Genomic DNA, 23,417 nt, shown 5'->3' with positions numbered 1-23,417 from the left:
AGGGAGCTTGCTAAAATGGCCGATAGTCTACACTCAGCCAGGCAGAAATGCATTGTTCCTCCTCCCTTCCCTGTCAGCAGAGTCTCCTACAGACTTATGCCTGTGGCTCCAAACCTGACAAAACTGGATGAAGTGTCTCGGCCTGAAACATGGATGTTTATTCATTTCCATGGATGCTACCTGATGTGCAGAGTTCCTCTGGCATTTTATGCATGTTGCTGCAGATCTCCAGCATCTGCAGAATCTCTTGTCTTTATTAGTATGAGTGGGAGCACAATGGCTAACCGGCATAGAATCATACTGCGTGGAAACAGGCCTTTCAGCCCAAGTGGCCCGTGCTGACCAAGATGCTCATCTAAACTGCTCCCATTTCCCTATATCCCTTTCCTATCCATGAACCTGCCTGTGACTCTGTTATTGTACATGCCTCCTTGCTGTTTGTCATTCAGTAAGCAGGGAAAGAGAAATGGAGTTAATGTTTCAGGTTGAGGATCTGAGGAAGGATCTCTGATCTGAAATACCATCCCTATTCCCCTTTGCACAGATGCTACCTGGTCTGCTGAGTGTTTATTCCAACGCTGTTGCTGAATAGATCGTTGGGCCATTAGCAGATTATCGTCCATGGGATCTTGGGCACTGTTATGTTTTCTACATTCCAACACTTCCTAAGCACTTCATTGTATAAGTACTTAGAAACATTTGAAAGTTGTGATTTTAAATGTTAAGTTTTTGTTTCTTTCTCCATGTTAAGAGGACAGGCTGTGGTGTACTGGCAAGGCATTGGCCTGAAAAAGACCGCCAATATTGATTCCAGCAAGCATTGCCACATCATGTTATGAATGAGAGTTTATGCATGAGCAGGATTAAATGTTCACTGGTCTGGTAATGTTGGTATGTCAGGGTTATGCCTGTTCAAGATATACATGTATTGATTCAGACAGTCACATTTTGTGAGGCTAAGCCCATCATTAATTCATGCATTCCTAACACTTAAGGAATGAGTCAGCATTCTACGACTTTTGTGACAGTTGGCAAAGAAACTCAGAAATTGTGCAAGGGGAAATTGGATAGCTTCCAGAACAAACTCAGCTTGTACTAATACCTGCAACAGACACAAAATGCTGGAGGAACTCAGCAGGCCAGGTAACATAAATGGAAAAGCGTATAGTCAACATTTCTGGCCGAGACCCTTCTCCAGGACGTCACTGTGATTCACCAGTGCCATCTTGCAGAATTGCATGTTTGTGTAATGGAGGAGAAGGAGAGAGGGATCCTGAGAGTGGAGGGACAAATTATTACAGTGCTTTCAGATTGCTCTGGGACTTCAGGATGGTACATACACAGATAAGGACAAGGTTATGGATGGTTCTGAATAACAGTTGAGAACTGTTAAATGTAGAATAACCTTGCATATCCTCAGGAGTCTGTGTATCCAATTGCCACATCAGTTCTAATTACTTCTGGAATGATAAAAAAAAGTTGTTAAAGTCTAGCTACTACAGTTTAGATAACAAAGTGAGCTGAAGAGTGTGGTTTCAGTTATAAAACTTGCCCGTGACTTCCCTTTGCTGTATTTTAATTCCTGCCACAAGCAGTGAACAACGGGTTATCATCGTCCTTCAACTCTCACAGTCAGACACTGGCTCCCAAAATCTATCGTACTCATCCCTCACACAAGAGCCAAGGTACTTACTCTGCAATTGTGTATTTCTTTATCTAGTGAAATCTTGCAGTTTGAATGATGAGGAACTGGATGAAGATGAAGAGGAGTCTTTAAGTGAAGATGAATCAGATTACTGCCCTGAGCCACCAGTCAAAACTGTGAGTATAAATGATTCCTGATAGAGGCATGGAGGTTATGATGGAGACTTTTTTTCATCTAAATTATCTGTATTTAGTTCTGCTTTAAGGAGTAATTTTTACTTAAGCTCTTGTTGAAAAAGTGATAAATGATTCTGCCAACCTCCTTTCTAAAGTCATCACAGTTTAAACATATAACATAGGTCAGTGCAACACAGTACAGGCGCGTCAGCCCACGCTGTTGTGCCAACCTTTTAACCTACTCCAAGTTCAAACTAACATTTCCCTCCTGCATAGCCCTCCATTTCACTTTTATCCATGTCCCTTCAATCTGCCTAATCTATCTGCCTCTACCTATACCCCTAGCAGTGTGTTCTATGCACTTACCACTCACTGTGTTTTAAAAAAAAGTTCTGAGATCCCTCCTAGACTTTCTTCCAATCACCTTAAAAATATGTCCTCTCTTATTAGACATTGCCACCTGGGAAAAGGAGCTGGCTGCCCACTCTATCTATGCTTCTTATCATCTTATACACCTCTATCAAGTCACCTCTCATCCTCCTCACTTCAAAGAGAAAAGCCCTAGCTCACTCAGCCTTTCCTGTGTAATCCAAGCAGCATCCTGGTTAATTTCCTCTGCATCTTCTCTAAAGCTTCCACATTCTTCTTATAACGAGGCAACTAGATCCCAACTTAATACTCTAAGAATGGTCTAACAAGAATTTGATAGAGCTGCAACATTACCTTGTGGCTATTTAACTCAATCCCCCGATTAATAAAGATTATCCTTCACTACCTTACTAACTCTGTGGATGTGAACCCCAAGATCCCTCTGTTCCTTTACACTGCTAAGAATACTCCAATTAACCTTGTACTCTGAATCCCAAGGGCTTCTACAGATATATTAAGAATGAAAGGATAGAAAGGGACGAAATTGCTCTATGTGTGGATCTGAAAGAGATGGGGGAAATCTTAAATGGATATTTTGTACCTGTACAGTACTATGCAAAAGTATTATGCACACATATATAGCTAGGATGCTTAAGACTTTTTGCAGAGTACTGTAGTAATTTTATGTATTGCACTGTTCTGCTGCCGCAAAAAAAAAAAACAAATTTCATGGCGTGAGCGACAATAAACCTGATTCTGATTTGGGTCTCTGTTGTGGACTGAGAGTGGGAAGGGAGCAGGGAGAGGGGAATCACAGTTGAGAAAAGGGGATGGGTGAGGGGTGGGAGTGGAAAGCACCAGAGAGACATTCTGTAATGATCAACTAACCAATTGTTTGCAATCAAATGTCTTTACCTGGTGTCTTAGGGCTGAGTTTGTACCTGTGCCCCTCCCTTCCCCCCCCACCCCTGGCACTCCTCTGCCACCTGTCCCACACCCCTCCAGAGGCATTCCACCTTCGCCATTTCCAACATTCTTTGCTCCTGCCAGATTTCCAAACTCGCTCTCTGCTCCACGTTGACAAATACAGTGCTGTGCAAAAGTCATAGGCACCGTAACAAATACAAGTGCCTGAGAGCAATGCACAGTACTGTATCTGCTTGGGAGACAGGCACAGTGTATAGACCTGAGGCAAAACACCAGTGAGGTCATGGACCATAAACAGATTACAGAAGAGGAGGTACTTTCTATCTTGAGGAAAATTAGGGTGGAAATGTACCCAGGGCTTGACAAGGTGTCCCGTCAGACCACATGGGAGGCCAGTTCAGTCTTTACAGGGGCCCTAGCAGAGGTGTATAAAACATACTCAGTCACAGGTGAGGTGCCCGAGGATTGTCATAGTGATAGTCATACTTTATTAATCCCGGGGGAAATTGGTTTTCATTACAGTTGCTCCATAAGTAATAAATAGTAATAGAATCATAAATAGTTAAATAGTAATATGTAAATTATGCCAGTAAATTATGAAATAAGTCCAGGACCAGCCTATTGGCTCAGGAGGTCTGACCCTCCAAGGGAGGAGTTGTAAAGTTTGATGGCCACAGGCAGGAATGACTTCCTATGACGCTCAGTGCTGCATCTCGGTGGAATGAGTCTCTGGCTGAATGTACTCCTGTGCCCACCCAGTACATTATGTAGTGGATGGGAGACATTGACCAAGATGGCAAGAATGGAGGATAACTAATGTTCCATTCTTCAAGAAAGACTCATAAGAATAATCTGGAAATCTATAGGCTGGCAAGTCTGATGCCAATAGTGGGTAAATTTTTAGATGGTATTCTAGAGGACTAGATATATGAGTAGTGCGAGTAGGGCCTGATTAAGGATAACTGACTACAGAAGCTTTCTGACTGGTTATCAAATCTATCCATCCTATTCTTTAGCCTTAACAGTGACAGACTTACCGATACCGATTGCAGTGTTTCAATAGACAATAGGTGCAGGAGTAGGCCATTCGGCCCTTCAAGCCAGCACCGCCAGTGTAAACCCAATGGTTGTAAACCCAACCATCTTCCTCAGGCACAAGTTAGTCAAGTGTCAAGTCCCCCTAGAGACACCTCCTTATATACCCTCTCAAGTGAGACACCTCCTTATATACCCTCTCAAGTGAGACACCTCCTTATATACTCTCTCAAGTGAGACACCTCCTTATATACCCTCTCAAGTGAGTAGGGCAAGGGCACAAGAGAAATATGGAGCACGTGGGAAACCTAAATGTAGGTTCTAAGAGTGTAGAGATAGCTCTAGTCTGCAACCACGCATTCCTAAAAAGAGTTTAGCCTGAAAAATTGACCAATCAGAGCAAGGTCAATTCAAACTAACCAATCAGGACTCGGTAATTCAGATCCAGCCAATTAGGATCGAGCATTAAGCCTTGCCCATGCACTGCTCACTTGAGAGGGTATTTAAGGAGGTGTGTCTCGGGGGACTTGTCTTTTTGACTATCTTGTGTCTGAGGAAGATGGTTGAGTTTACTGTTGGAATGTTGCAATCAGTAGCTGTAAGTATGTGACTGTTAAGGCCAAAGGATAGTATGGACTGATTAGGCATAGTCAGTGTGGCTTTATGTTTGATAGGTAGTGTTTAACCAATCATTTAAGGCTTTTCAAAAAGGTTACCAGGGAAGTTGATGAAAGAAAGGCAGTGAGGATATTGTCTGCATGAATTTGAGCAAGACCTTTGACAAACTCCCGTATGGAAGGCTGATCAAGAAAGTTCAGTGGCTTGGCATTCAGGATGAGGTAGTAAATTCGATTCAATATTGGCCTCATACAAGAGGCCAGAGAGTGGTAATAGATTGTTGCCTTTCTGACTGGAGGTCTGTGCTGAATGGTACATCCCTTGTTTGTTTGTCTTCCATATCAATGACCTGAATGATAATGTGATAAACTGGATCAGCAAATTGGAATATAACATCAAGATTGGAGGTATTGGACTCAGCATTGAAGTCTGTCAAAGCTTGCAGTGAGATCTGGACAGGCTGGGAAAATGGGCTGAAAATAGCAGATAGAATTCAATGTAGACAACTGTGTGCTATTTCTGATTTCTGAGTGTAGGACTTGGTCAGGCACTAGGTAGTACAGTAGACAGAAGGATCTGGGAGTATAGATCCATAATTCATTGAAAGTGGTGTCACAGGTAGATAAGATCATAAAGACTGTTTATTGCACACTGTCCTTCATAAATCAAAGCACTGAATACAGGAGTTCGGATGTTATGGTGAAATTGTAAAAGATGTTAGTGAGACCAAGTCCTGGTCACGAACTGACTGGAAAGGTATTAATATAATTGTAAGAAAACAGAAAAAAATTACAAAGATGTTGCCGGAACTTGAGCACGTGAGTAAAAGGGCAAGGTTTTCTCCAGTCCTGAAGAAGGGTCTCGGCTGGATATGACGACTCTTTATTCTTTTCCTTTTTTCAAATCTTTTTATTATTATTATATTATTCAAAAATAACATGAGTACATCGAAGTAAACAACATTTACAATGTCTCAAGGAAAAAAAAACATTATTTTAAGGATTGAAAAATTTTGGTGATAATACAAAAACCCTACTAAGCAGAAAAAGTTGGGGGGGGGGAGAAAACCCCACTAGGTGTACAACCCAGAGCCATGCATCATACAAAAAGCTTCTAAAGATAAACATCAAACTGCCAGCAAGAAAAAAAATACCAAAAATTTACAATTAGATCGTGGAGGAAATCTATCAATTAACTCAAATGATAATAACGAGCAAATGAACCCCATCTTTTCTCAGAATCAAATAAAGGTTCAAAGGTTTGACTTCTAATTTTCTCCAAACTAAGACACAGCGTCACTTGAGGGAATCATTATGACAAAGTGGGAGCTGATGTATCCTTCCACTTCAATAAAATGGCCCTCCTAGCTATCAATGTAACAAATGCAATAACATGTTGGTCAGACACAGAAATACCATGGATACTTTGAGGATTTATTACAAAAAGCTCAGTTAATTTGTTAGGTTGTTAATTAATTTTAAGTGCTTTAGAAATTGTCAAAAAAACTGACTTGTAGAACTGTTCCAGTATAGAATAAGACCAAAACATGTGTGTCAGTGTAGCTGTCTCAGTTTTACATCTATCACAATAACTATCAACATTAGGAAATATTTTAGACAGTCTCTCCTTCGTCAAATGGTAATGATGTACAATTTTAAATTGAATCAGTGAATGACTATCACAGATTGAAGAAGAGTTAACCAGCTTCAGAATCCGCGTCTAATCCTCCGTCAGAAAAGTCAAACTGAGTTCCTTTTCCCAATCTTGTTTAATCTTAAAGGACACTTATCCCATTGTAATAATAAATTATAAATTCTTCCAATAGAACCCTTCATCGAAGGGTTCATACTCATGATAGTATCTAACAGGCCAGCCTCCAATATATAAGGAAAATTATATATTTTTGTAAGAAATGTCTAACTTGAAGGTATTGTAAAAAGTATTTATCAACTATTTGTTCAAAAGACATCAAGAAATGTCTAACTTGAAGGTATTGTAAAAAGTATTTATCAACTATTTGTTCAAAAGACATCAATCTATCTTCTTTAAATAAATCCAAAAAAGAATTAATACCTTTATTTTTCCAAAGTAAAAAAATTGGATCACTCAAAGAAGGTTTAAAAACTCCTTATTCTTTTCCATAGAGTTCCTGCAGCATGTGTGTGTTGTTTAGATTTCCAGCATCTGCAGATTTCCTCTTGTTTGTGAAAGAGAAAGGTTGACTAAGTTAGGACTTTATTCTGAGGAGTATGGGGGAGTGTTTGATCAGGGTATACAAAATTATGAGGAGTATAGATTGGGCTAATGCAAACTGGCATTTTCCACTGAGGTTGAGTGAAACTAGAACTAGAGGTCATGGATTATGGGTGAAAGATGGAAATTTACTGGAAACGTGAGAAGAAACAACTTCACTCAGAGGGTAATACGAGTGTAGAACTAGCTGCCAAAGGAAGTGGTGGATGTAGGTTTGATTTTTATACTTAAGAGAAGTGTAGATAAGTGCATAGATACAAGTGGTATGGAGGTCTATGGTCCAGGTGCGGGTCGATGGGACTAAGGAGAATAACAGTTTGCCATGGACTAGATGGGCTGAAGAGCTTTTCTCAGTGCTGTCATGCTCTATGAAGGCCTTTAAGTTCGACATTCCAAAATGTAGCACCTCATACTTTGTTAGATTGAAACCAATGGTTTTGTTGTGCCATGTAGCATTGAGGATGAATACAGGGCCCTGGTGGAGGACTTTGTCAAGTGGTGCAAGCTGAATCGTCTGTAGTCAACATCAATAAGACAAAGGAGATGATAGTGGACTTTAGGAAGACCAAGCCTACACTGATCCCGGTTACTATTTGATGAAGAGGATGTTGATGTGGTGAGGGCTTACCACAGGTGTATGGGACTGGGCATACACCTGGATGACAGACTTCGGTGGAGCACCAGCACAGAGGCTGTGTACAAGAAGAGCCAGACTCGCCTCTACCTCCTGAGGAGTCTGAAGCCCTTTGGAATGTGCAGGGCTCTCCTTCACACGTTCTACCAGTCTGTTGTTGCCAGTACAGTCTTCTATGCGACGGTGTGCTGAGACAATGGCATCAACATGGGTGATGCCAACAGGCTCAATAAACTGATGAGAAAGGCTGGGTCTGTTATAGGAGTCAAACTGGACACACTGGAGGCCGTGGTAGAATAAAGGACCCTGTGGCAAATCCTGGCAATCTGGACAATGTTTCTTACCATCTACATGCCACTTTGGCTGAACAGAGGAGCACTTTTAGTAATTGACTAAGACAAACGCACTGCTCTAAAGAGAGGTATATGAGGGCATTCTTACCCTTGCCATCAGACTCTGTAATGAGTTAACCTTTAGCTGGGGAGGTGATGATCCCCTTCTGTTGGACTGTTTGAGGTAATTTTTTTTTATTCTTCCTTCTCTTCTAATACTTGTATATCTGTGCACTTGTAGTGCTGCTGTGACACTGTAATTTCCTTTGGGATCAATAAAGTATCTATCTATCCATCTATGTCAATGCCCTTGACTAATGATGTCTCTAGTGTAATGTTGAATTTGTGCAGTATCTGGAGAACGCAGATCAGTGATTGATGGAGGCGTGGTCACGGAGCAGGGAACTATCCTCGTACATTTTTGATCACCAGCCATTCTGCCAGTAGAGGGATCCACTGGGAAAGCAAGTGGACCATGTAGCAGATAGACAAACATGAGCAAAGGATTACTGTCCAAACTGATATCCCTGTGCACCATCTGTCTGTAACTCCTGCTATAGCAGGCTCTGGCTTAATGCAGCCATTTAGCCTGAGCTCAACGGTTGGGCAGATGTTGGAGTCCATTATTAATGAAGAGGTTTCAGGGTTATTGGAGGCACATGTTAAAATAGGCTGAAGTCAGCAGGCTTTCCTTGAGGGAGAATCTTGCCTGGCAAATATAATCGAATTGTTTGAGGAAATAACAAATAACAGACAGGAAAGACAAGAGAGTCGGTGGATGTTGTTCACTTGGATTTTCAGAAGGCCTTTGACAAGGTGTCGCACATGAGGCTGCTAAATAAGGTAAGAGCCATGTTGTCACAAGTAAGTTACTAGGATGGGTAGAAGATTGGCTGACTGGCAGGAGGCAAAGAGTGGGATTAAAGGAGGCATTTTCTGGTTGGCTGATGGTGACCAGTGGTGTTCCATAATGTTTAGGGTTGGGACTGCTTTTTACATTATACTGTATGTCAATGATTTGAATGACGGAATTGATAGCTTTGTGGCCAAATTTGCGAGAGGATAGGAATATATTATTTATTTATTTAGAAATACAGTGTGGACTTGGTCCTTTGAATGCTACCACCCAGCAATCTCTGATGGCCCTTTATCACAGGATGACTTACAATGAGACATACAAACTCCTTATAGAGGATGCCAGGACAGAACTCCAAACTCCAAAACCCTGAGCTGTAATAGTGTCCCACTAACTGCTACACCACCATGGCATCCCATAGATAAAATAGGTGGAGGGGCAGGTAGTGTTGCGGGAGCAGGGAATCTATCAAATAACTTTAGACAGATTAGGAGAATGGGCAAAGAAGTGGCAGATGGAATACTGTGTAGGAAATTGTATGCCATGGTAGAAGGAATAAAAGTGTAGACTATTAAACAGAGAGAAAATTCAGTAATCAGAGGTACAAAGGGACTTGAGAGTCTTTGCGCAGGTTTCCTTAAAGATTAGCTTGCAGATTGAGTCGGTGGTAAGGAAGAAAAGTGCAGTGTTAGCACTCATTTTGAGAGGAATATAAATATAAAAGCAAGGATGTAATGCTGAGGCATTAGTCAGACTTGGAGTATCGTGAGCAGTTTTAGCTTCTTATCTAAGAAAGGATGTGCTGGTATTGGAGAGGGTCCAGAAGAGGTTTATGAGAATAATCTAGGGAACAAAGGGGTTAATAAATCAAGAACATTTGGTGGTTCTGGACCTGTACTTGCTGGAGTTTAGAAGGATGGTGGGCAGAAGGAATCTGTTGAAACCTATAGAATATTGAAAGGCCTTGATAGAGTGGACATGACAGGATGTTTCCTTTAGTGATGGAGTATAGGACGAGAAGGCACTGTCTCCGAATAGAAGGCTACCCCTTCAGAACAGAAATGAATAAGTATTTCTTTAGCTAGAGGGTGGCGAATCTGTGAAATTCATTGCCACAGACTACTGTGGAGGCCACATCATTGGTATATTTAACGTAGAGGTTGATATTGTCTTGATTAGTAAGGGTGTAAAAGGCTATGGGGAGAAGGCAGGAGAATGAAGTTGAGAGGGATAATAAATCAGCTGTGATCAAATGGCAGAGCAGACTCAATGGGACAAATGGCCTAATCCTGCTCCTATGTCTTATGGGCCACTAGAAGTAGATTTGACTCGCAATTATGTCCCTCCCCTCTGTAACTTCCTCTAGCCGTGCAATCCTCAATCCCTGGCATCCTCTGTAAGGAGTCTGTACATCTTCCCGTGGAATGCGTGGTTTAGAAAATAGACCGTGCCTTTATTTCTTCCACCAAAGTGCATCACCATATACTTCCCACTGGATTCTATCTGCCACCTCTCCTAATCTAAAGACTTCCTGTTTCCTCAACATTACCCACCCCTCCACTTACCTTTGTATCATCTGCTAACTTAGCTACAAATTCCATCATCCAGATCGTTAACATGTTTCGGGTCGAAACACTGCATTACGATAGTGGTGTAGCCAATTTACATAGCTGTGTAGTACAGAAGCAGTTGCATTGTGTAAATATATTTATTGGCTTCCTGTGGATATTTAGTTGTGCCTATCTAATTTACGGGAGGCATGGGGTGTCCAGGGAGGGGCAGCACCTCTGGTGAAGTGGCTTGTCGTGTCAACCTGGGGTAGTCACTCACCTTTGATCCCTACCAGACAACTTTGGATCCAAGTAGCTGTTTGCATGTGATAGCGGCCACAGGCAGGCTAAACAAGGTGGCTGGTAGCCGGCAGACCTAATACCACAGTGAGATAGGGGCGTGCCTGTCTAGCATGCAAAGTCAGTCAGTGTGGGTGAGATCCAACAACCAGGAAGGTGGCACCCCTTCGAGAGTGAAGGACATGACAAAGCACAGAAGACGTTATGATCATCCACTGCAACCAAGGGAGACCCCCCCCAGTTTGTGATGTTTGTACCGCTGGAGCTGGACTTCTGAGGTTGAGAGAGTGGAACAGCTCCAGTGCAGTGGCTTTTCCACTTTCAAAACTCTCCCACAGGGTTCCGGTCATCCTCGGATATGATGGACAGCCACATCACACTAAAGTATCCATTTGTTTATTGCATACATGTAGTTGTGACTGGTGAATACAGAACGATATCTGATACGTGCACATTTGTGGTCTGATTTTGTCTCTGGTTCATGTATAGGTGTGTGCAGCAGATGTGTACTTGTTCATGTAGATAAACTGTGTTCAAGATTCACGTGCATTTTCAGGCAGTACACATATTGTTAGCTGAAGATTTTATACAGCTGTGTCCAGTATGTGAAAAGTTATCTACAGTAGATGCACAGTTGTGACCAATATAAAAACTGCTTTGTACACATGCAGTTTGGTTCATGTACAGCTCCATCTGGTGCATGAGGTTATACCATACAGTGTACGTGCAGTTTGGTTCATGTACAGCTCCATCTGGTGCATGAGGTTATACCATACAGTGTACGTGCAGTTTGGTTCACGTACAGCTCCATCTGGTGCATGAGGTTACTGCTCTGTATCTGAACAGCATTCATATCTCTGACCAAAACGTGTTGTAACTGAGATTAACAGTGAGTGAAAATATTCTTTATGACAGAAGCCAAGTCCTGAAGAGATGGCTGCTCGGCGGGATACGTTGCGAAAGAGAACTATTGAACGCCGTGCAAAACAGGAAGAAATGGCACGGCTTTTGAAAGCACAGGTAATGTAGGAGAGTATCTATGTTTTCAGATCAAGTATCTTAATAATCAAATTGGAAACAGAAACTCATTTCAACATTTATAAGGTTCATCTCCCAGAGCAGCAAGGTAGCAATTGCTTCAATGTTCAATTTAACTGAATAGGATCAAAGATCAGTTTAGTCCATAAGATCCGAAGAGCAGAATTAGGGCATCGGCCCATTGAGTCTGCTCGGCTATTTCATCACAGCTGATCCATTTCCCTGAGCCCCATTCTCCTGCCTTTTCTGCATGACCTTTCAGACCCTGACTGATCAAGAACCTGTCAAGTTCTGCCTTAAATATACCATGTTCACCATGTTCAGGACTTCATCTTTCACTATTTCTCTCCAGCCCACTTGTTTATCCCTCACCGTCACAATCCACACAGTTAAGGTTGTTATTGGAATCCTTCCTGATCTGCACTGTATTTACATCTGTACTGACTTGCAAAACATGTTTGTGCTGCCACCTGATTCCCTTAGCAACATGGAATTACGTGAACCAGAAAGCCATTCAGCCAGTAAGTTAGATTATGGCTAGTCTGCCTTCAGTTCTATTCACTCTCCATTTCCTCATGACCCTTAATGCATCAAAGATATCTTGTTCAATTATCCCAGCTAAGTGACTCCAGGTGGACCTCTCAATCCTTACCGTTCTGGAACTACTGACACTAAATGCTGCCTTCTCAGCAACAGCCCAGCTTGTGGAAGAACTTTTGACAAAGATAACTCCCTCACCCAATCCGGATAGAGATTCTAAAGAACAGATTTAGGATTCCAGGATTTTGTGTTGTTACTTGTGAAAATAACATTTTATGTACGATGAGTACGATGAACACCCTGATACATAGTCTTTGTGATTGATGGCTAATGCTGGAATCTGTTTGAAATTTCTATGTGCCACTTAGAGGCTTCCTTTTCCCCAATATATGGAAGAGCCCATGGTGAGGTGGGTGGTGTTTGAGCTAAGGCTGTCTTTTAATTCTGTCCTGCAGATGATTCAGAGGCGGTTGGAAGAGATTGAACAGATGTACCTTGAGCTGGAGCAGAAAGGGATTCGTCTGGAGGAGGAAATGCGCAAAGGTACAGGTAAGAGCCACCAAATTTTCAGAGTAGTTAATTCTGAAATTTCTTTTAGAGCTCTATTTGGATAGAGAGTGTCCTGATTTGTGTTATTACTTGTCTCTGTGTAACCAGCTTCCTTATTCAGGGTGTGAATTAAAGACTGGTAGACAATATTTTTTTTGGTTCAAAGCACACTAGAAGATTTTCTATCTCAAGAAGAGAATCATGTTTTTTCAAACTTAAACAGAATGAGGCTTCCTTTCCCAGCAGCTGATCAGTGTAAAGATTGATGGGATGTGCCATCCACATTTGGGAGTTACGTGTTCACTTTAATGTCGGTTTGAACAAGTCCCAGAGTGAAAAAAATCTAATCAAGTATCTTTTTTCCCCCTGAAAATAAACTTTATTCATAAAAGTTAGTTACACATTACCGTATCTTCATTCACTGTGTTACATACTCCGTAACTGGGTTGCCAAACCAGCAGAAATGGACCACTTAGTTGGAGTCTGGATTACTGGAACTAAGAAAGTTTTATTAAAGAAATAAGTAACCCAGTACTCTAATAGTAAGGATATAAATACAACAGGTTAGGAATGATAAAACACACATGTACACAGAACTAGGATAATAGGATCAATCAAGCTCTATTGCAGTCTAGGGGTAAAATGATCAGTCTCAAGTGATTCAGAGTTCAGTTCAGTTCGCAGTAATTGCTGTTGTGCCGTTGGAGAGAGAGAGAATGAGTATGCAAATTCTCGATGCAAACAGACCTTGATGTTCCTTGCAGTTAGCTTTCGGGCGAGCCCTTTGTAATGTCTTCTGAGGTCACTGACTGTGACCCCTCAGTTCCGGATACGATCGTTCTTCTGTGGTGAACCCGGCACCCAGGCAAAGGCGGACACACATACCAGGTTCCCGCCGATCGTACTTTTCCACCCTGTGCGTCTATGGTCAGTCCCGCGACCAGACCTCCAAACTCCCACCAACTTGTGGGGGGGGGGGCACTGCACTTCTAGGGTCTCGTTATCTCGTGGTGTCGTGGTGTGTCGCTTGCCTTAGTGAACCTGTTCCTTTTATCCTCCTGCTGGGGTATCGCTTGTCCATCAAACTTCAAACAGTTCAGGTTCAAAGCAACCGGTCTGACAATACTCGGAACTATGTCTCTTTTCGTTAATCTCTCTCGTCTCTCTCTCATTAGCATTTTGAATGTTTCCCCCATTTGTCTCTCTCTTATCTCTGTTATCAGCATCAATCTTCTGATAACTTGGTCACAACTGTATTTGCTTGACACGGTGATCCTTCCACGCAAAGCTTTTGCAAAGGCTGCAACAAGCTTTATGGTGAGTCTCTCAGTAAGTCTACTTGGAGTGGGCCAGTTAGCAGCATTGGTTGTGGATGACCCTTGCACTGGAAGACCAACAAGTTTCAAGCAGATCAAAGAGCACCTTTCATTGATTTGATGCTCTTCCAGCAGCCACTAATGTTGTCTCAGTGGGTGCCTTTGGGAACAATCCATAAATCAGAGCCCTTGTTGCACAGTTTCTCAGTGTGTGTGTACCTCAACAAGGCCCACTGCACCCCTTCCAGACCCTCCTGGTAAGCATGCAGTCCATGAAGGAGGTGGGTGACAGTCTGTACAGACACGATCACACGGGGAAGACCATTCTCACCACTACCCGAGTGAAGTCTTGAGGCATTCTGCATCCCAACAACTTTGATAGTCTTTTTGGGGATTCATCCCACATCGATACCTCATCTCCAACTCCCATAGGGCCTTAAATGATTTGTGCTGATGACCGTTTTAGTGACTTGTGATCGAAGTGTTCTCTGCAGAAGCTTTTCTGGAATGGCCCAGTGGAGTGGCATGCTGTGTTTGAATAAAATATTCTGCGGCAATAGGGCCAAGCCCATCCTTCACAACACTGGGGCAGGCCTGGTGACACCTGGTGTTTGTGTATCCAAGCATGACACCCAACTTGATGCAGCCACACACAAAGGTGTCTCTTAAGATGAGGGTGACATTCTCCCCTTTCTCTGGGGATTGCACGTCCCAGTGGATACAATCTATTTTGAGTCTCCAAATAAAGTGGAAGAGAGCTTAGTGAATGGAGTGGCACAGGAGTTGGGTTGGATTCTCGCCCATGCCACATACAGCACCTGATGACCAGGCTGTCACCTGCACTTACGATGGCACTCTGCTTCCACAATCCCCACTAGTATTTCATCTTGGTTATTGATTCCAGTTCTTTCTGCTTCAGCTCCTTCAGAACAGATTTCCACCAGAGGATCAAACACGACTGGGAAGAGGGTCATTCAGACCCGCTGCTGCAGAATGTGGCCTCAGGCCACGTCCACACTAGACCGGATAATTTTGAAAATGCTGGTTTCGTGTAAAAACGATAGGCGTCCACACCAGGCGTTTTTGAAAATTCCTCCATCTACATTAAAACGGGTATTTGGCTGAATCTCATCCTACTGGGCATGCGCAGGACACATCTACAGAAAACAAGTGAAGAGGAAACGAAAGACTTGTTGCGTGTTTGTCCAGTTACAGACTAGAAAAACTTAAAAGGAAATTACCAAATGACGGACAGCTGTTGGCTCTCGCGCAGGAGGACTTAAAACAAGAAAAAACAAATACTGGAGCGTATGGAGGCAACCGACAGGGAGTTCACGGACAGTATGACCCGGCCGACGATGAACATTGAAAAACTGACTAACTCTGTTGCAGAGGGATTTGCAGTGATGAAGAATATGATGTCTCCCCCCCAGTACTTTTCACCGCCACAATACCAGCCTCACAGCCACTAAAATAGCTACACATATGGACACACAGACCCCCGGGTGGCCCCACCTACATCTTCCCCACTCCCACAGAGGGGTCACCCTGGAAACATTTCCTACAGCCATAGTCTCTTCACCGATGAAGGGGTCGACAGCTACAACCAAATGCAGTAAGGCTTGTTACTGGGCAAAAGTGGAATTTGCTGTTACCTCATTTGTTTGCCTTTACTTTTGCCATGTCTTTCTGTATTATTTTGCTGTATTTAACAGGTCCAATGAAACGAGTTACAGGGCAAAAGAGATTTTATTTTTACCTGAGTAAAAGTGAAACTTACAATTTTCCTTTTTTGGCCTTAACATTTTCATGTCTATGCGAAACATAAGCTGCTACTTAAAAATGACATTTTGGAAGTAGTGACAATTGCAACTATTGAATTTTTGTCCAAGCAATACATTAGTAAAACACCTTGTTAAATGTATAAAACACGCAGTGTTATCTTGTATTTCCATACAATGTTACATTAGGCTGTTGCACATCTATTGTCAGATATTGTTGTTGTGGTGCTGGAGGCTGTGTTCAAGAAAACAATGAAATGCCGCACTGCCGCCACCATCTGTTCCGGCACGTCATGACAGTGTTTTAAAAAAGCCCCGGTTACCCTGTCCACGCTACACTGCCCAACCGGCGTTTTCAGATTTACACACTCTGGACAGCGTTTTAGAAAAGCTCCTTTTTTGGGGGAGGAAAACGCCGTTTCAGTGTGGACGAAGGGTCAAAACAAAGAGAAAAAGCTTTGGTTACGGATTTTTCCGGTCTAGTGTGGACGTAGCCTCAGTTTTGCTGTACACTTGAGTTCCTTTCCCATCCACCTGTATAATGCACAGTATGCCTATTGACTATGGTGAGCCACTAATTGATGCCTCACTCCGTGCTCTCCTAGCAACAGCTGTAAGAGATATCTACTATACCTGTGGCTGAGGCTTTATAAGGTACCAGTGAGGCCTCACTTGGAGTACTGTGAACAGTTTTGGGCTCCTTATTTAAGAAAGGATATGCTGACATTGAAGAGGGTTCGGAGGAGGTTCACAAGAATGATTCCGGGAATGAATGGCTTATTGTATAGGAGTGTTTGGCTCTGGTCCTGTACTTTCATTTCAGTGTAATTTAGAAGAATGTGCAGTGATCTCATTGAAACCTATCAAATGTTGAAAAGCTGAGATAGAGTGGATGTGAAGAGGATGATTCCTTTGCTGGGGGAAACCAGAGCCAGAGGTCACAGCCTCAGAACAGAGGGATGTACATTTAGTTTGGAGATGATGAATTTCTTTAGCCAGGGGGTGGTAAATCTATGGAATTCGTTGCGTAGGCTTCTGTGGAGGCCAAGTGACTGGGTGTATGTAAGGAGGAGGTTCTTGTTTAGTCAGGGTGTGAATGGTTATGGGGAGCAAGCAGGAGAATGGGGTTGAGGGGGAAATGAATCGGCCATGATGAAATGGCTCGATGGGCCCAATGGCATAATCCTGCTCCTTATGCCTTATGGTCTTGTGGACACCCCGATGTGCCTTCCAGCTTGTACCTGGGAATGTTAAATCCCAATGAAAATCAGTGTAACTGTAGATGCTGCAACTGAACCATAAACAAAGTAATGAAAACGTTCTCCGGGACAGTCAGCAACTGACTTGCACTACCTTCTAAGGGCAGTAGACTTGGGAGTAACGTCACATCTGGGTTCCCTTCTGTACTGCCTTAACTAACTGTGTGGATCTAATGGTACGTCACATTTTCCCACTGGCAGCAAAACAAAGTTCTGCAACTTCCTGTGCTATGGGCTTGAGAGAGCTTTCGCCACACAGCATTTCAAGGAGATAGTTCAACATCACCTTCTCAAAGTACAGATAAAAATATCAGTGACACCTATGAGCCAAGACTGAAGGGGAAATGGGTTAATTGGGATTAATATTATTTTTTAAAATGTATGTGGTTGAGATTGGGGATGGCTGTTCTTTTGACACTGATGCAGAGCAACATTTTGTCCAGTAGGGGGTTCCACTGTACTGCAAGAAGCACTACATCAACTAACATGACAAACTGGCCATGCTCTGCATAAATGTGGCCTGTGCCATGAAACAGAATAAAGCCTTTGCTCTCCACACTCTGCACTAGACTTGTGCTAAGAGTTATTAACAAAATAACAGAAAATATGACAGAGAAGAAAACAAAGTGACTGCAAGTGCTGGAATTTAGAGTAACAAATAATCTACTGGAGGAATTCAGTGCGTTGAACGGTATCTTATAGGGGTTGGGCACGTGGCCAAGTGGTTAAGGCGTTCGTCTACTGATCTGAAGGTCGCTGGTTCAAGCCTCAGCTGTGGCAGCATGTTTGTGTCCTTGAGCAAGGCACTTAACCACACATTGCTCTAGTGTCTGTGCGAGGAGTGGCAACCCATACAGACTTCCAATCTGCGCCTTGTAAGGCATGAAAATACCTGACGTAGGCCTCTCCTGAGTCGATGTTCCCTCCCCCCCCTCCCCTTATGGGGGGAGGGGTGGTGTGGGCAGGGGAGGAGTTGTTGATGTTTTGAGTCGAACCCATGGACCATATCTGGAAGTGGAGAGTGGAGCTAGCAGCACAAAGAGGAGAAGGGGAGTGGTGAGGCAGGAGCATGAAATGATTGGTGGACTTGAGGAGTGAAAGGAGGTCAGGTTGGGCTTGCTCCTGCAGAGGGTGACAGAGTAAGTTACTGAAGCAGATGCGGACTTCACAGGCAACTGGTTCCTTCCTTTTTGGAAGTTGGTGAGGCTGAAATCTAACAGGACGAGTCTGTTGAATGAAATTTACAAACTGCTATTTTTTTGCAACAGGAGACCAAGTGGGGATGATGCAATCCTGGTTCACTCTGGTGCAGGATAAGAACAAGCTCTTAAATGAGGAGTCTGAGCTGATGATCAGGTGAGAACACCTCCGATTCCGTTTGTGTTCACAATACTGCTCTGCAAGGAACTCTAGCACTCCAAATACCTGTAGAACCAATTCCTTGGTAGCTCAAGTAACCTGAAGTGTCCTTTACACTGTGTTTGGAAATATTGTATAAAGTGAAAATGGGATCAGCAATCCTTGTAGCAGAATGTGATAGAAAGAGGCAAAGAAGTTGGAAGATTCAGTACTGTTGAAGTATCTTGGGCATGTGTAGAGCTAGGGCTGTTGCACTATATTGCTGCCACAAGAAAAAAAACCTTGGCAAATGTGAGTGATGATAAATGTGATTCTGAGATGGGTCTGTACTGTGGACTGAGAGCAGGAAGGGGGCAGGGAGAGGAGAATTATGGTTGGGAAAAGGGGAAGGGATGGGGAAGGACCAGAGGAACATTCTGTAATGATCAGTAAAGCAATCATTTGGAATCAAATGACCTTACCTGGTGTCTCAGGGCTGGGCGTGTCTTGATTGCACCACCTTCTGGCTTGACCGCTTCTTCTCTACTACCTGTCCCAAACCCCTCCAGCGGCACTCCACCCTTGCCATTCCCAGCATCCTTTGCTCCCACCAGATTTAAAATCTCATGCTCTGTTCCACATTGACCCTTAACTATATGTATGTGCCTGAAACTTGTGCACAGTACTGTAAATTTGGCAATGTTCCCTTGGGCTAAAAGCTTGTACATGTATAGCACTGGTTACATCAGCCCCACACTTAAAGCACCATTGATTTCAACCATGCTGTACTATGGAGCTGTACAACAAGTGTTGGAATAATGTGCACAGGCAGTGTTACAATACTATGCAATAGGATACAAGGGAGCAAAAGTAATTAAAGGTAGCTATTGAGAATTAGAGTGAATAAATCTGGAAGCATCAAAAGGACCAATAAGAAACAGGATACGATGTGGGCATGGTGGGGGAGAGGCCATGTTGGATGGATGAAATGAGGAAGGGGGAATAACATGGTGGACACAGAGTAAGGGCACAAGGAGTGTGCGTGTAGAATGGTGCATTAAACAATGCTTAATACACGGGAAGTTATAGTCCCATGGGTAAGTAGGCACAATGTCGGGTGCAGCTAAGGGTCATGTTGATTACTGGTTAGGGATTTGGAGAGTCTACAGAATGATGGAAGTCATCCTTCCTACTCTTGGAGTTGGAGTCACTCCCCTTCTGTGGTGACTGTAAGGAAAGGAAATTTATGCTGCATTGGTGGATTGGTAAGAACAGAAAATGATGGCAATACTCCAAGCCATCTGTTGATGGATTGGTAAATGGCAGATATCAAAGGATAAACGTGAAGAAGTCTGCAGATGCTGGAAAAGCCAAGCAACACAGGCAAAATGCTGGAGGAACTCTGCAAGTCGGGCAGCATCCACAGAAGTGAATGAACAATTGACTTTTTGGGTTGAGAAGGGGGAAGACGTCAGAATAAAAAGGTGGCGGGGGAAGAGTATAGCTAGAAGATGATAGGTGATGGCTGGAAAAGGTAGAGGGCTGGAGAGGAAGGAATCTGATGGGAGAAGAGAGTGGATCATAGGAGAAGGGACCAAGGGGGAGGTGATAGGCAGGTGAGAAGTAAGAGGCTAGAGAGGGGAATAGAAATGGGGAGTGGAGGGAAGGGTATTTTTTTTACTGGAAAGAAAAATCAAAGGAGCTACTGAAAACAGCAAAGTTGTACATACAGGGTGTTATAAATGGGCATATAGGCTAAGTTTGAAGTATGGGAGAGAACGCAGGACATACCAAGGAGCAGAGAATTAAGAAAACTCAAAGAAGAAATCACCACTGTGGTTTTAATAGAACAGAGTATTAAAGTGAAATTTTGGATGAAATTATTTGCTTGAGTATGTGTGACTGTAATTGATCTTCAGGGAACAGCTAACAATTTTGTGATTTTGCATGTCCTCCCAGTGGCCGTGAGCTGGAATTGCAGGATCAGAAGAGCAGACTGGAACAGGAACTGAGAGTGTATATGAATAAGGATCGTAAGTAGCATTCCAATAAACATCTCTTTATTTCCCCTGCATTCCTCATTGTACTTATTCTGTTTTCATCTCCTGTCAATCAGTCTTCACTATGGAAGACACTAGCAGTATGCTGGAAGTTCAAGAGCGTCAGAGGTCAGAAGTGTTTGATGTTGCCATTACTACGGAGAAGGTTCTTGGGAAACTGAAAGGTTTGAAGGTAGATAGGTCACCTGGATAAGATGGGGTACACTCCAGAGTTCTGAAGGGGGTGGCTAAAGAGATTGTGGAGGCATTAATAATGTTGTTTCAGGAATCACTGGACTCTGGAATGGCTCTGGAAGGCTGGAAAATTGCAGAAGTCATCCACTCTCCGAGAAGGGAGAGAGGCAGAAGAAAGGAAATTATAGGCCGGTTAGTCTGACCTCAGTGGTTGAGAAAATGTTGGAGTCAGTTGTTAAGGGTGTGGTTTCGAGGTACTTGAGGCATATGGTAAAATTGTCATCATGATTTCCTCAAGGGAAAATCTTGCCTAACAAATCTGTGGGAATTCTTTGAGGAAATAACAAGCAGGATAGACAAAGGAGAATTGGTGGATGTTGTGCTCTTGGATTTTCAGAATACCTTTGACAAGGTGCTGCACATGAGACTGCTTAACAAGATAAGAGCCCATGGTATTACAGGAAAGATACTAGCATGGATAAAGCAGTGGCAGATTGGCAGGAGGCAAAGAATGGGAACAAAGGGAGCCTTTTCTGGTTGGCTGCCAGTTACTAGTGGTGTTCTACAGGGGTCTGAGTTGGGACTTCTGTAGAACACCAGTGTTGTATACCAATGACATGGATGATAGAATTGATAGCTTTGTTGTAAAGTTTGTGATGGTACAAAGACAAGTGGATGGGCAGGTAGTTTTGATTAAGCAGAGAGACTACAGGAGGACCTAGACAGATTAGCAAATGGGCAAAAAACTGGCAGATATAATAGTGTTGGGAAGTGTATGGTCATTTACTTTGGTATATGAAATAAAAGGGTAGGCTACTTTCTAAATGGAGAGAAAATTCAAAAATCTGAGATGTAAAGGGACTCGGGAGAGCTTGTGCAGGATTCCCTAAAGGTTACTTTGCAGGTTGAGTCTGTGGTGAGGAAGACAAATCCGATGTTAGCATTAATTTCAGGAAGACTAAAATATAAAAGCAAGGATGTAATGTTGAGGCTTTATAAAGCACTGGTGAGGCCTCACTTGGAGTGTTGTGAGCAGTTTTAGGCCCCTTATTTAAGAAAGGATGTTCAAACAATGGTGAGAGTTCAAAGAAGGTTCACAAAAATGAGTTCAGAATTGAACAGTTCGTCACATGAAGAGCATTTGGTTCTGGGCATGTACTCACTGAAAATCAGAAGAATGAAGGATGACCTAATTGAAACCTATTGAGTGTTGAAAGGCCTTTATAGAGTGGATGCGGAGAGGATGTTTCCTATGGTGGGAGAGTCTAAGACCAGAGGCACAGCCTTAGAATAGAGGGGCATCTTTTTAGGACTGTGATGAAGAGGAATTTCTTTGGCCAGAGTGCAGTGAGTCTGTAGAATTTGTTGCCACAGGTGGCTGTGGAGGCCAGGTCTTTAGGTATATTTAAGGTAGGGCTTGAAAGGTTCTTGACTGATCAGGGTATGAAGGAATATGGGGAGAAGGCAGGAGAATGGGGATGAGAAGGAAAATGGATCAGCCATGATGAAGTGTCGGGTAAGTTCCTTAAATTTATTTAATTACCTTAGGAGTAGGTAATGGAGGCATCAGTTAGGGCAGTTGAGTGCTCCGTTTGCAGTCTGTGGGAAGTCAGGGCGAGCACAATTGTCCCTGATGACTACACCTGCGAAAGGTGCATCCAGCTGCAGCTCCTGACAAACCGAATTAGGGAACTGGATCTGGAGCTGGATGAACTTCGGATCATTTGGGAGGCAGAGGCAGAAATGAACAGGAGTCACAGGGAGATAGTCACCCCTAAGAGTCAGGAGACAGGTAGCTAGGCGACTGTGAGGAGAGGGAAGGGGAATAGACAGAATGAGCAGTCTAAGACCAGAGGGCACAGCCTTAAAAAAGGGAGGCATCTTTTTAGGACTGAGATGAGGAGGAATTTCTTTGGCCAGAGTGCAGTGAGTCTGTGGCCGTTCCCACCAATAATAAGTATATCATTTTGGATACTGTTGATGGGGACGACCTAACCAGGGACAAGTTGCAGTGGTTGCGTCTCTGGCACCGAGATGGGACACTCAGCTCAGAAGGGAAGGAGGGAAAAGAGGAGAGCAATAGTGATAGGGGATTCGATAGTTAGGGGGACAGATAAGAGGTTCTGTGGAAGAGATCAAGAATCCCATATGGTCTGTTGCCTCCCTGGTGCCAAGGTCTGCGATATCTCGGATCGAGTTCTCAGTTTTCTCAAGAGGGAGGGTGAGCAGCCGGATATCGTGGTCCATGTAGGGACCAATGAGGTGGGTAGGAAGAGTGAGGAGGTCCTGAAAGGCGAGTTTAAGGAGTTAGGCGCCAAGTTAAAAGACAGGACCTCCAAGACAGCAATCTCAAGATTGCTACCAGTGCCACGTGCAGGTGGGTTCAGAATTAGTAAGATAGCGCAGATCAATACATGGCTGAAGACACGGTGCAGGAGGGAGGGCTTCAGATTTATAGATAATTGGGCATTTTTCCAGGGAAGGTGGGGCCTGTTCCGGCGGGACGGTTTACATCTGAACTGGAGGAGGAAAATATTCTTGCAGGTAGATTTGCTAGAGAGGCTCCAGTGGATTTAAACTAGATACAAGGGGGGAGGGGAACCAGAGTGTAGGAACAGATGTAGGGGAGAAAGAAGAAAAAGAAAATAGTAAAGTTTTTTGCACCGT

At 43.2% G+C, this 23,417-nt stretch overlaps 1 protein-coding gene across 4 annotated transcripts in view; it reads left to right on the top strand.

Moving 5' to 3' along the window:
• The window catches only part of LOC140195246 (F-actin-monooxygenase mical1-like), a 174,178-nt gene that overhangs the window by 140,011 nt on the left and 10,750 nt on the right, over window positions 1–23,417 (top strand). For all 4 annotated transcript variants that reach the window (XM_072253279.1, XM_072253280.1, XM_072253282.1 and 1 more), the window contains 5 exons: window positions 1,721–1,821; window positions 11,611–11,715; window positions 12,729–12,822; window positions 18,447–18,534; window positions 20,476–20,549. In XM_072253279.1, coding sequence (XP_072109380.1) covers window positions 1,721–1,821; window positions 11,611–11,715; window positions 12,729–12,822; window positions 18,447–18,534; window positions 20,476–20,549 — 462 coding nt within the window. The remainder of the gene's footprint in view (window positions 1–1,720; window positions 1,822–11,610; window positions 11,716–12,728; window positions 12,823–18,446; window positions 18,535–20,475; window positions 20,550–23,417) is intronic.

This window comes from Mobula birostris, chromosome 3 (assembly GCF_030028105.1).
Source record: "Mobula birostris isolate sMobBir1 chromosome 3, sMobBir1.hap1, whole genome shotgun sequence".
NCBI lineage: Eukaryota > Metazoa > Chordata > Chondrichthyes > Myliobatiformes > Myliobatidae > Mobula > Mobula birostris.
Note: the sequence above shows the minus strand (reverse complement) of the source record. Positions and strands in the feature narration are given on the sequence as shown.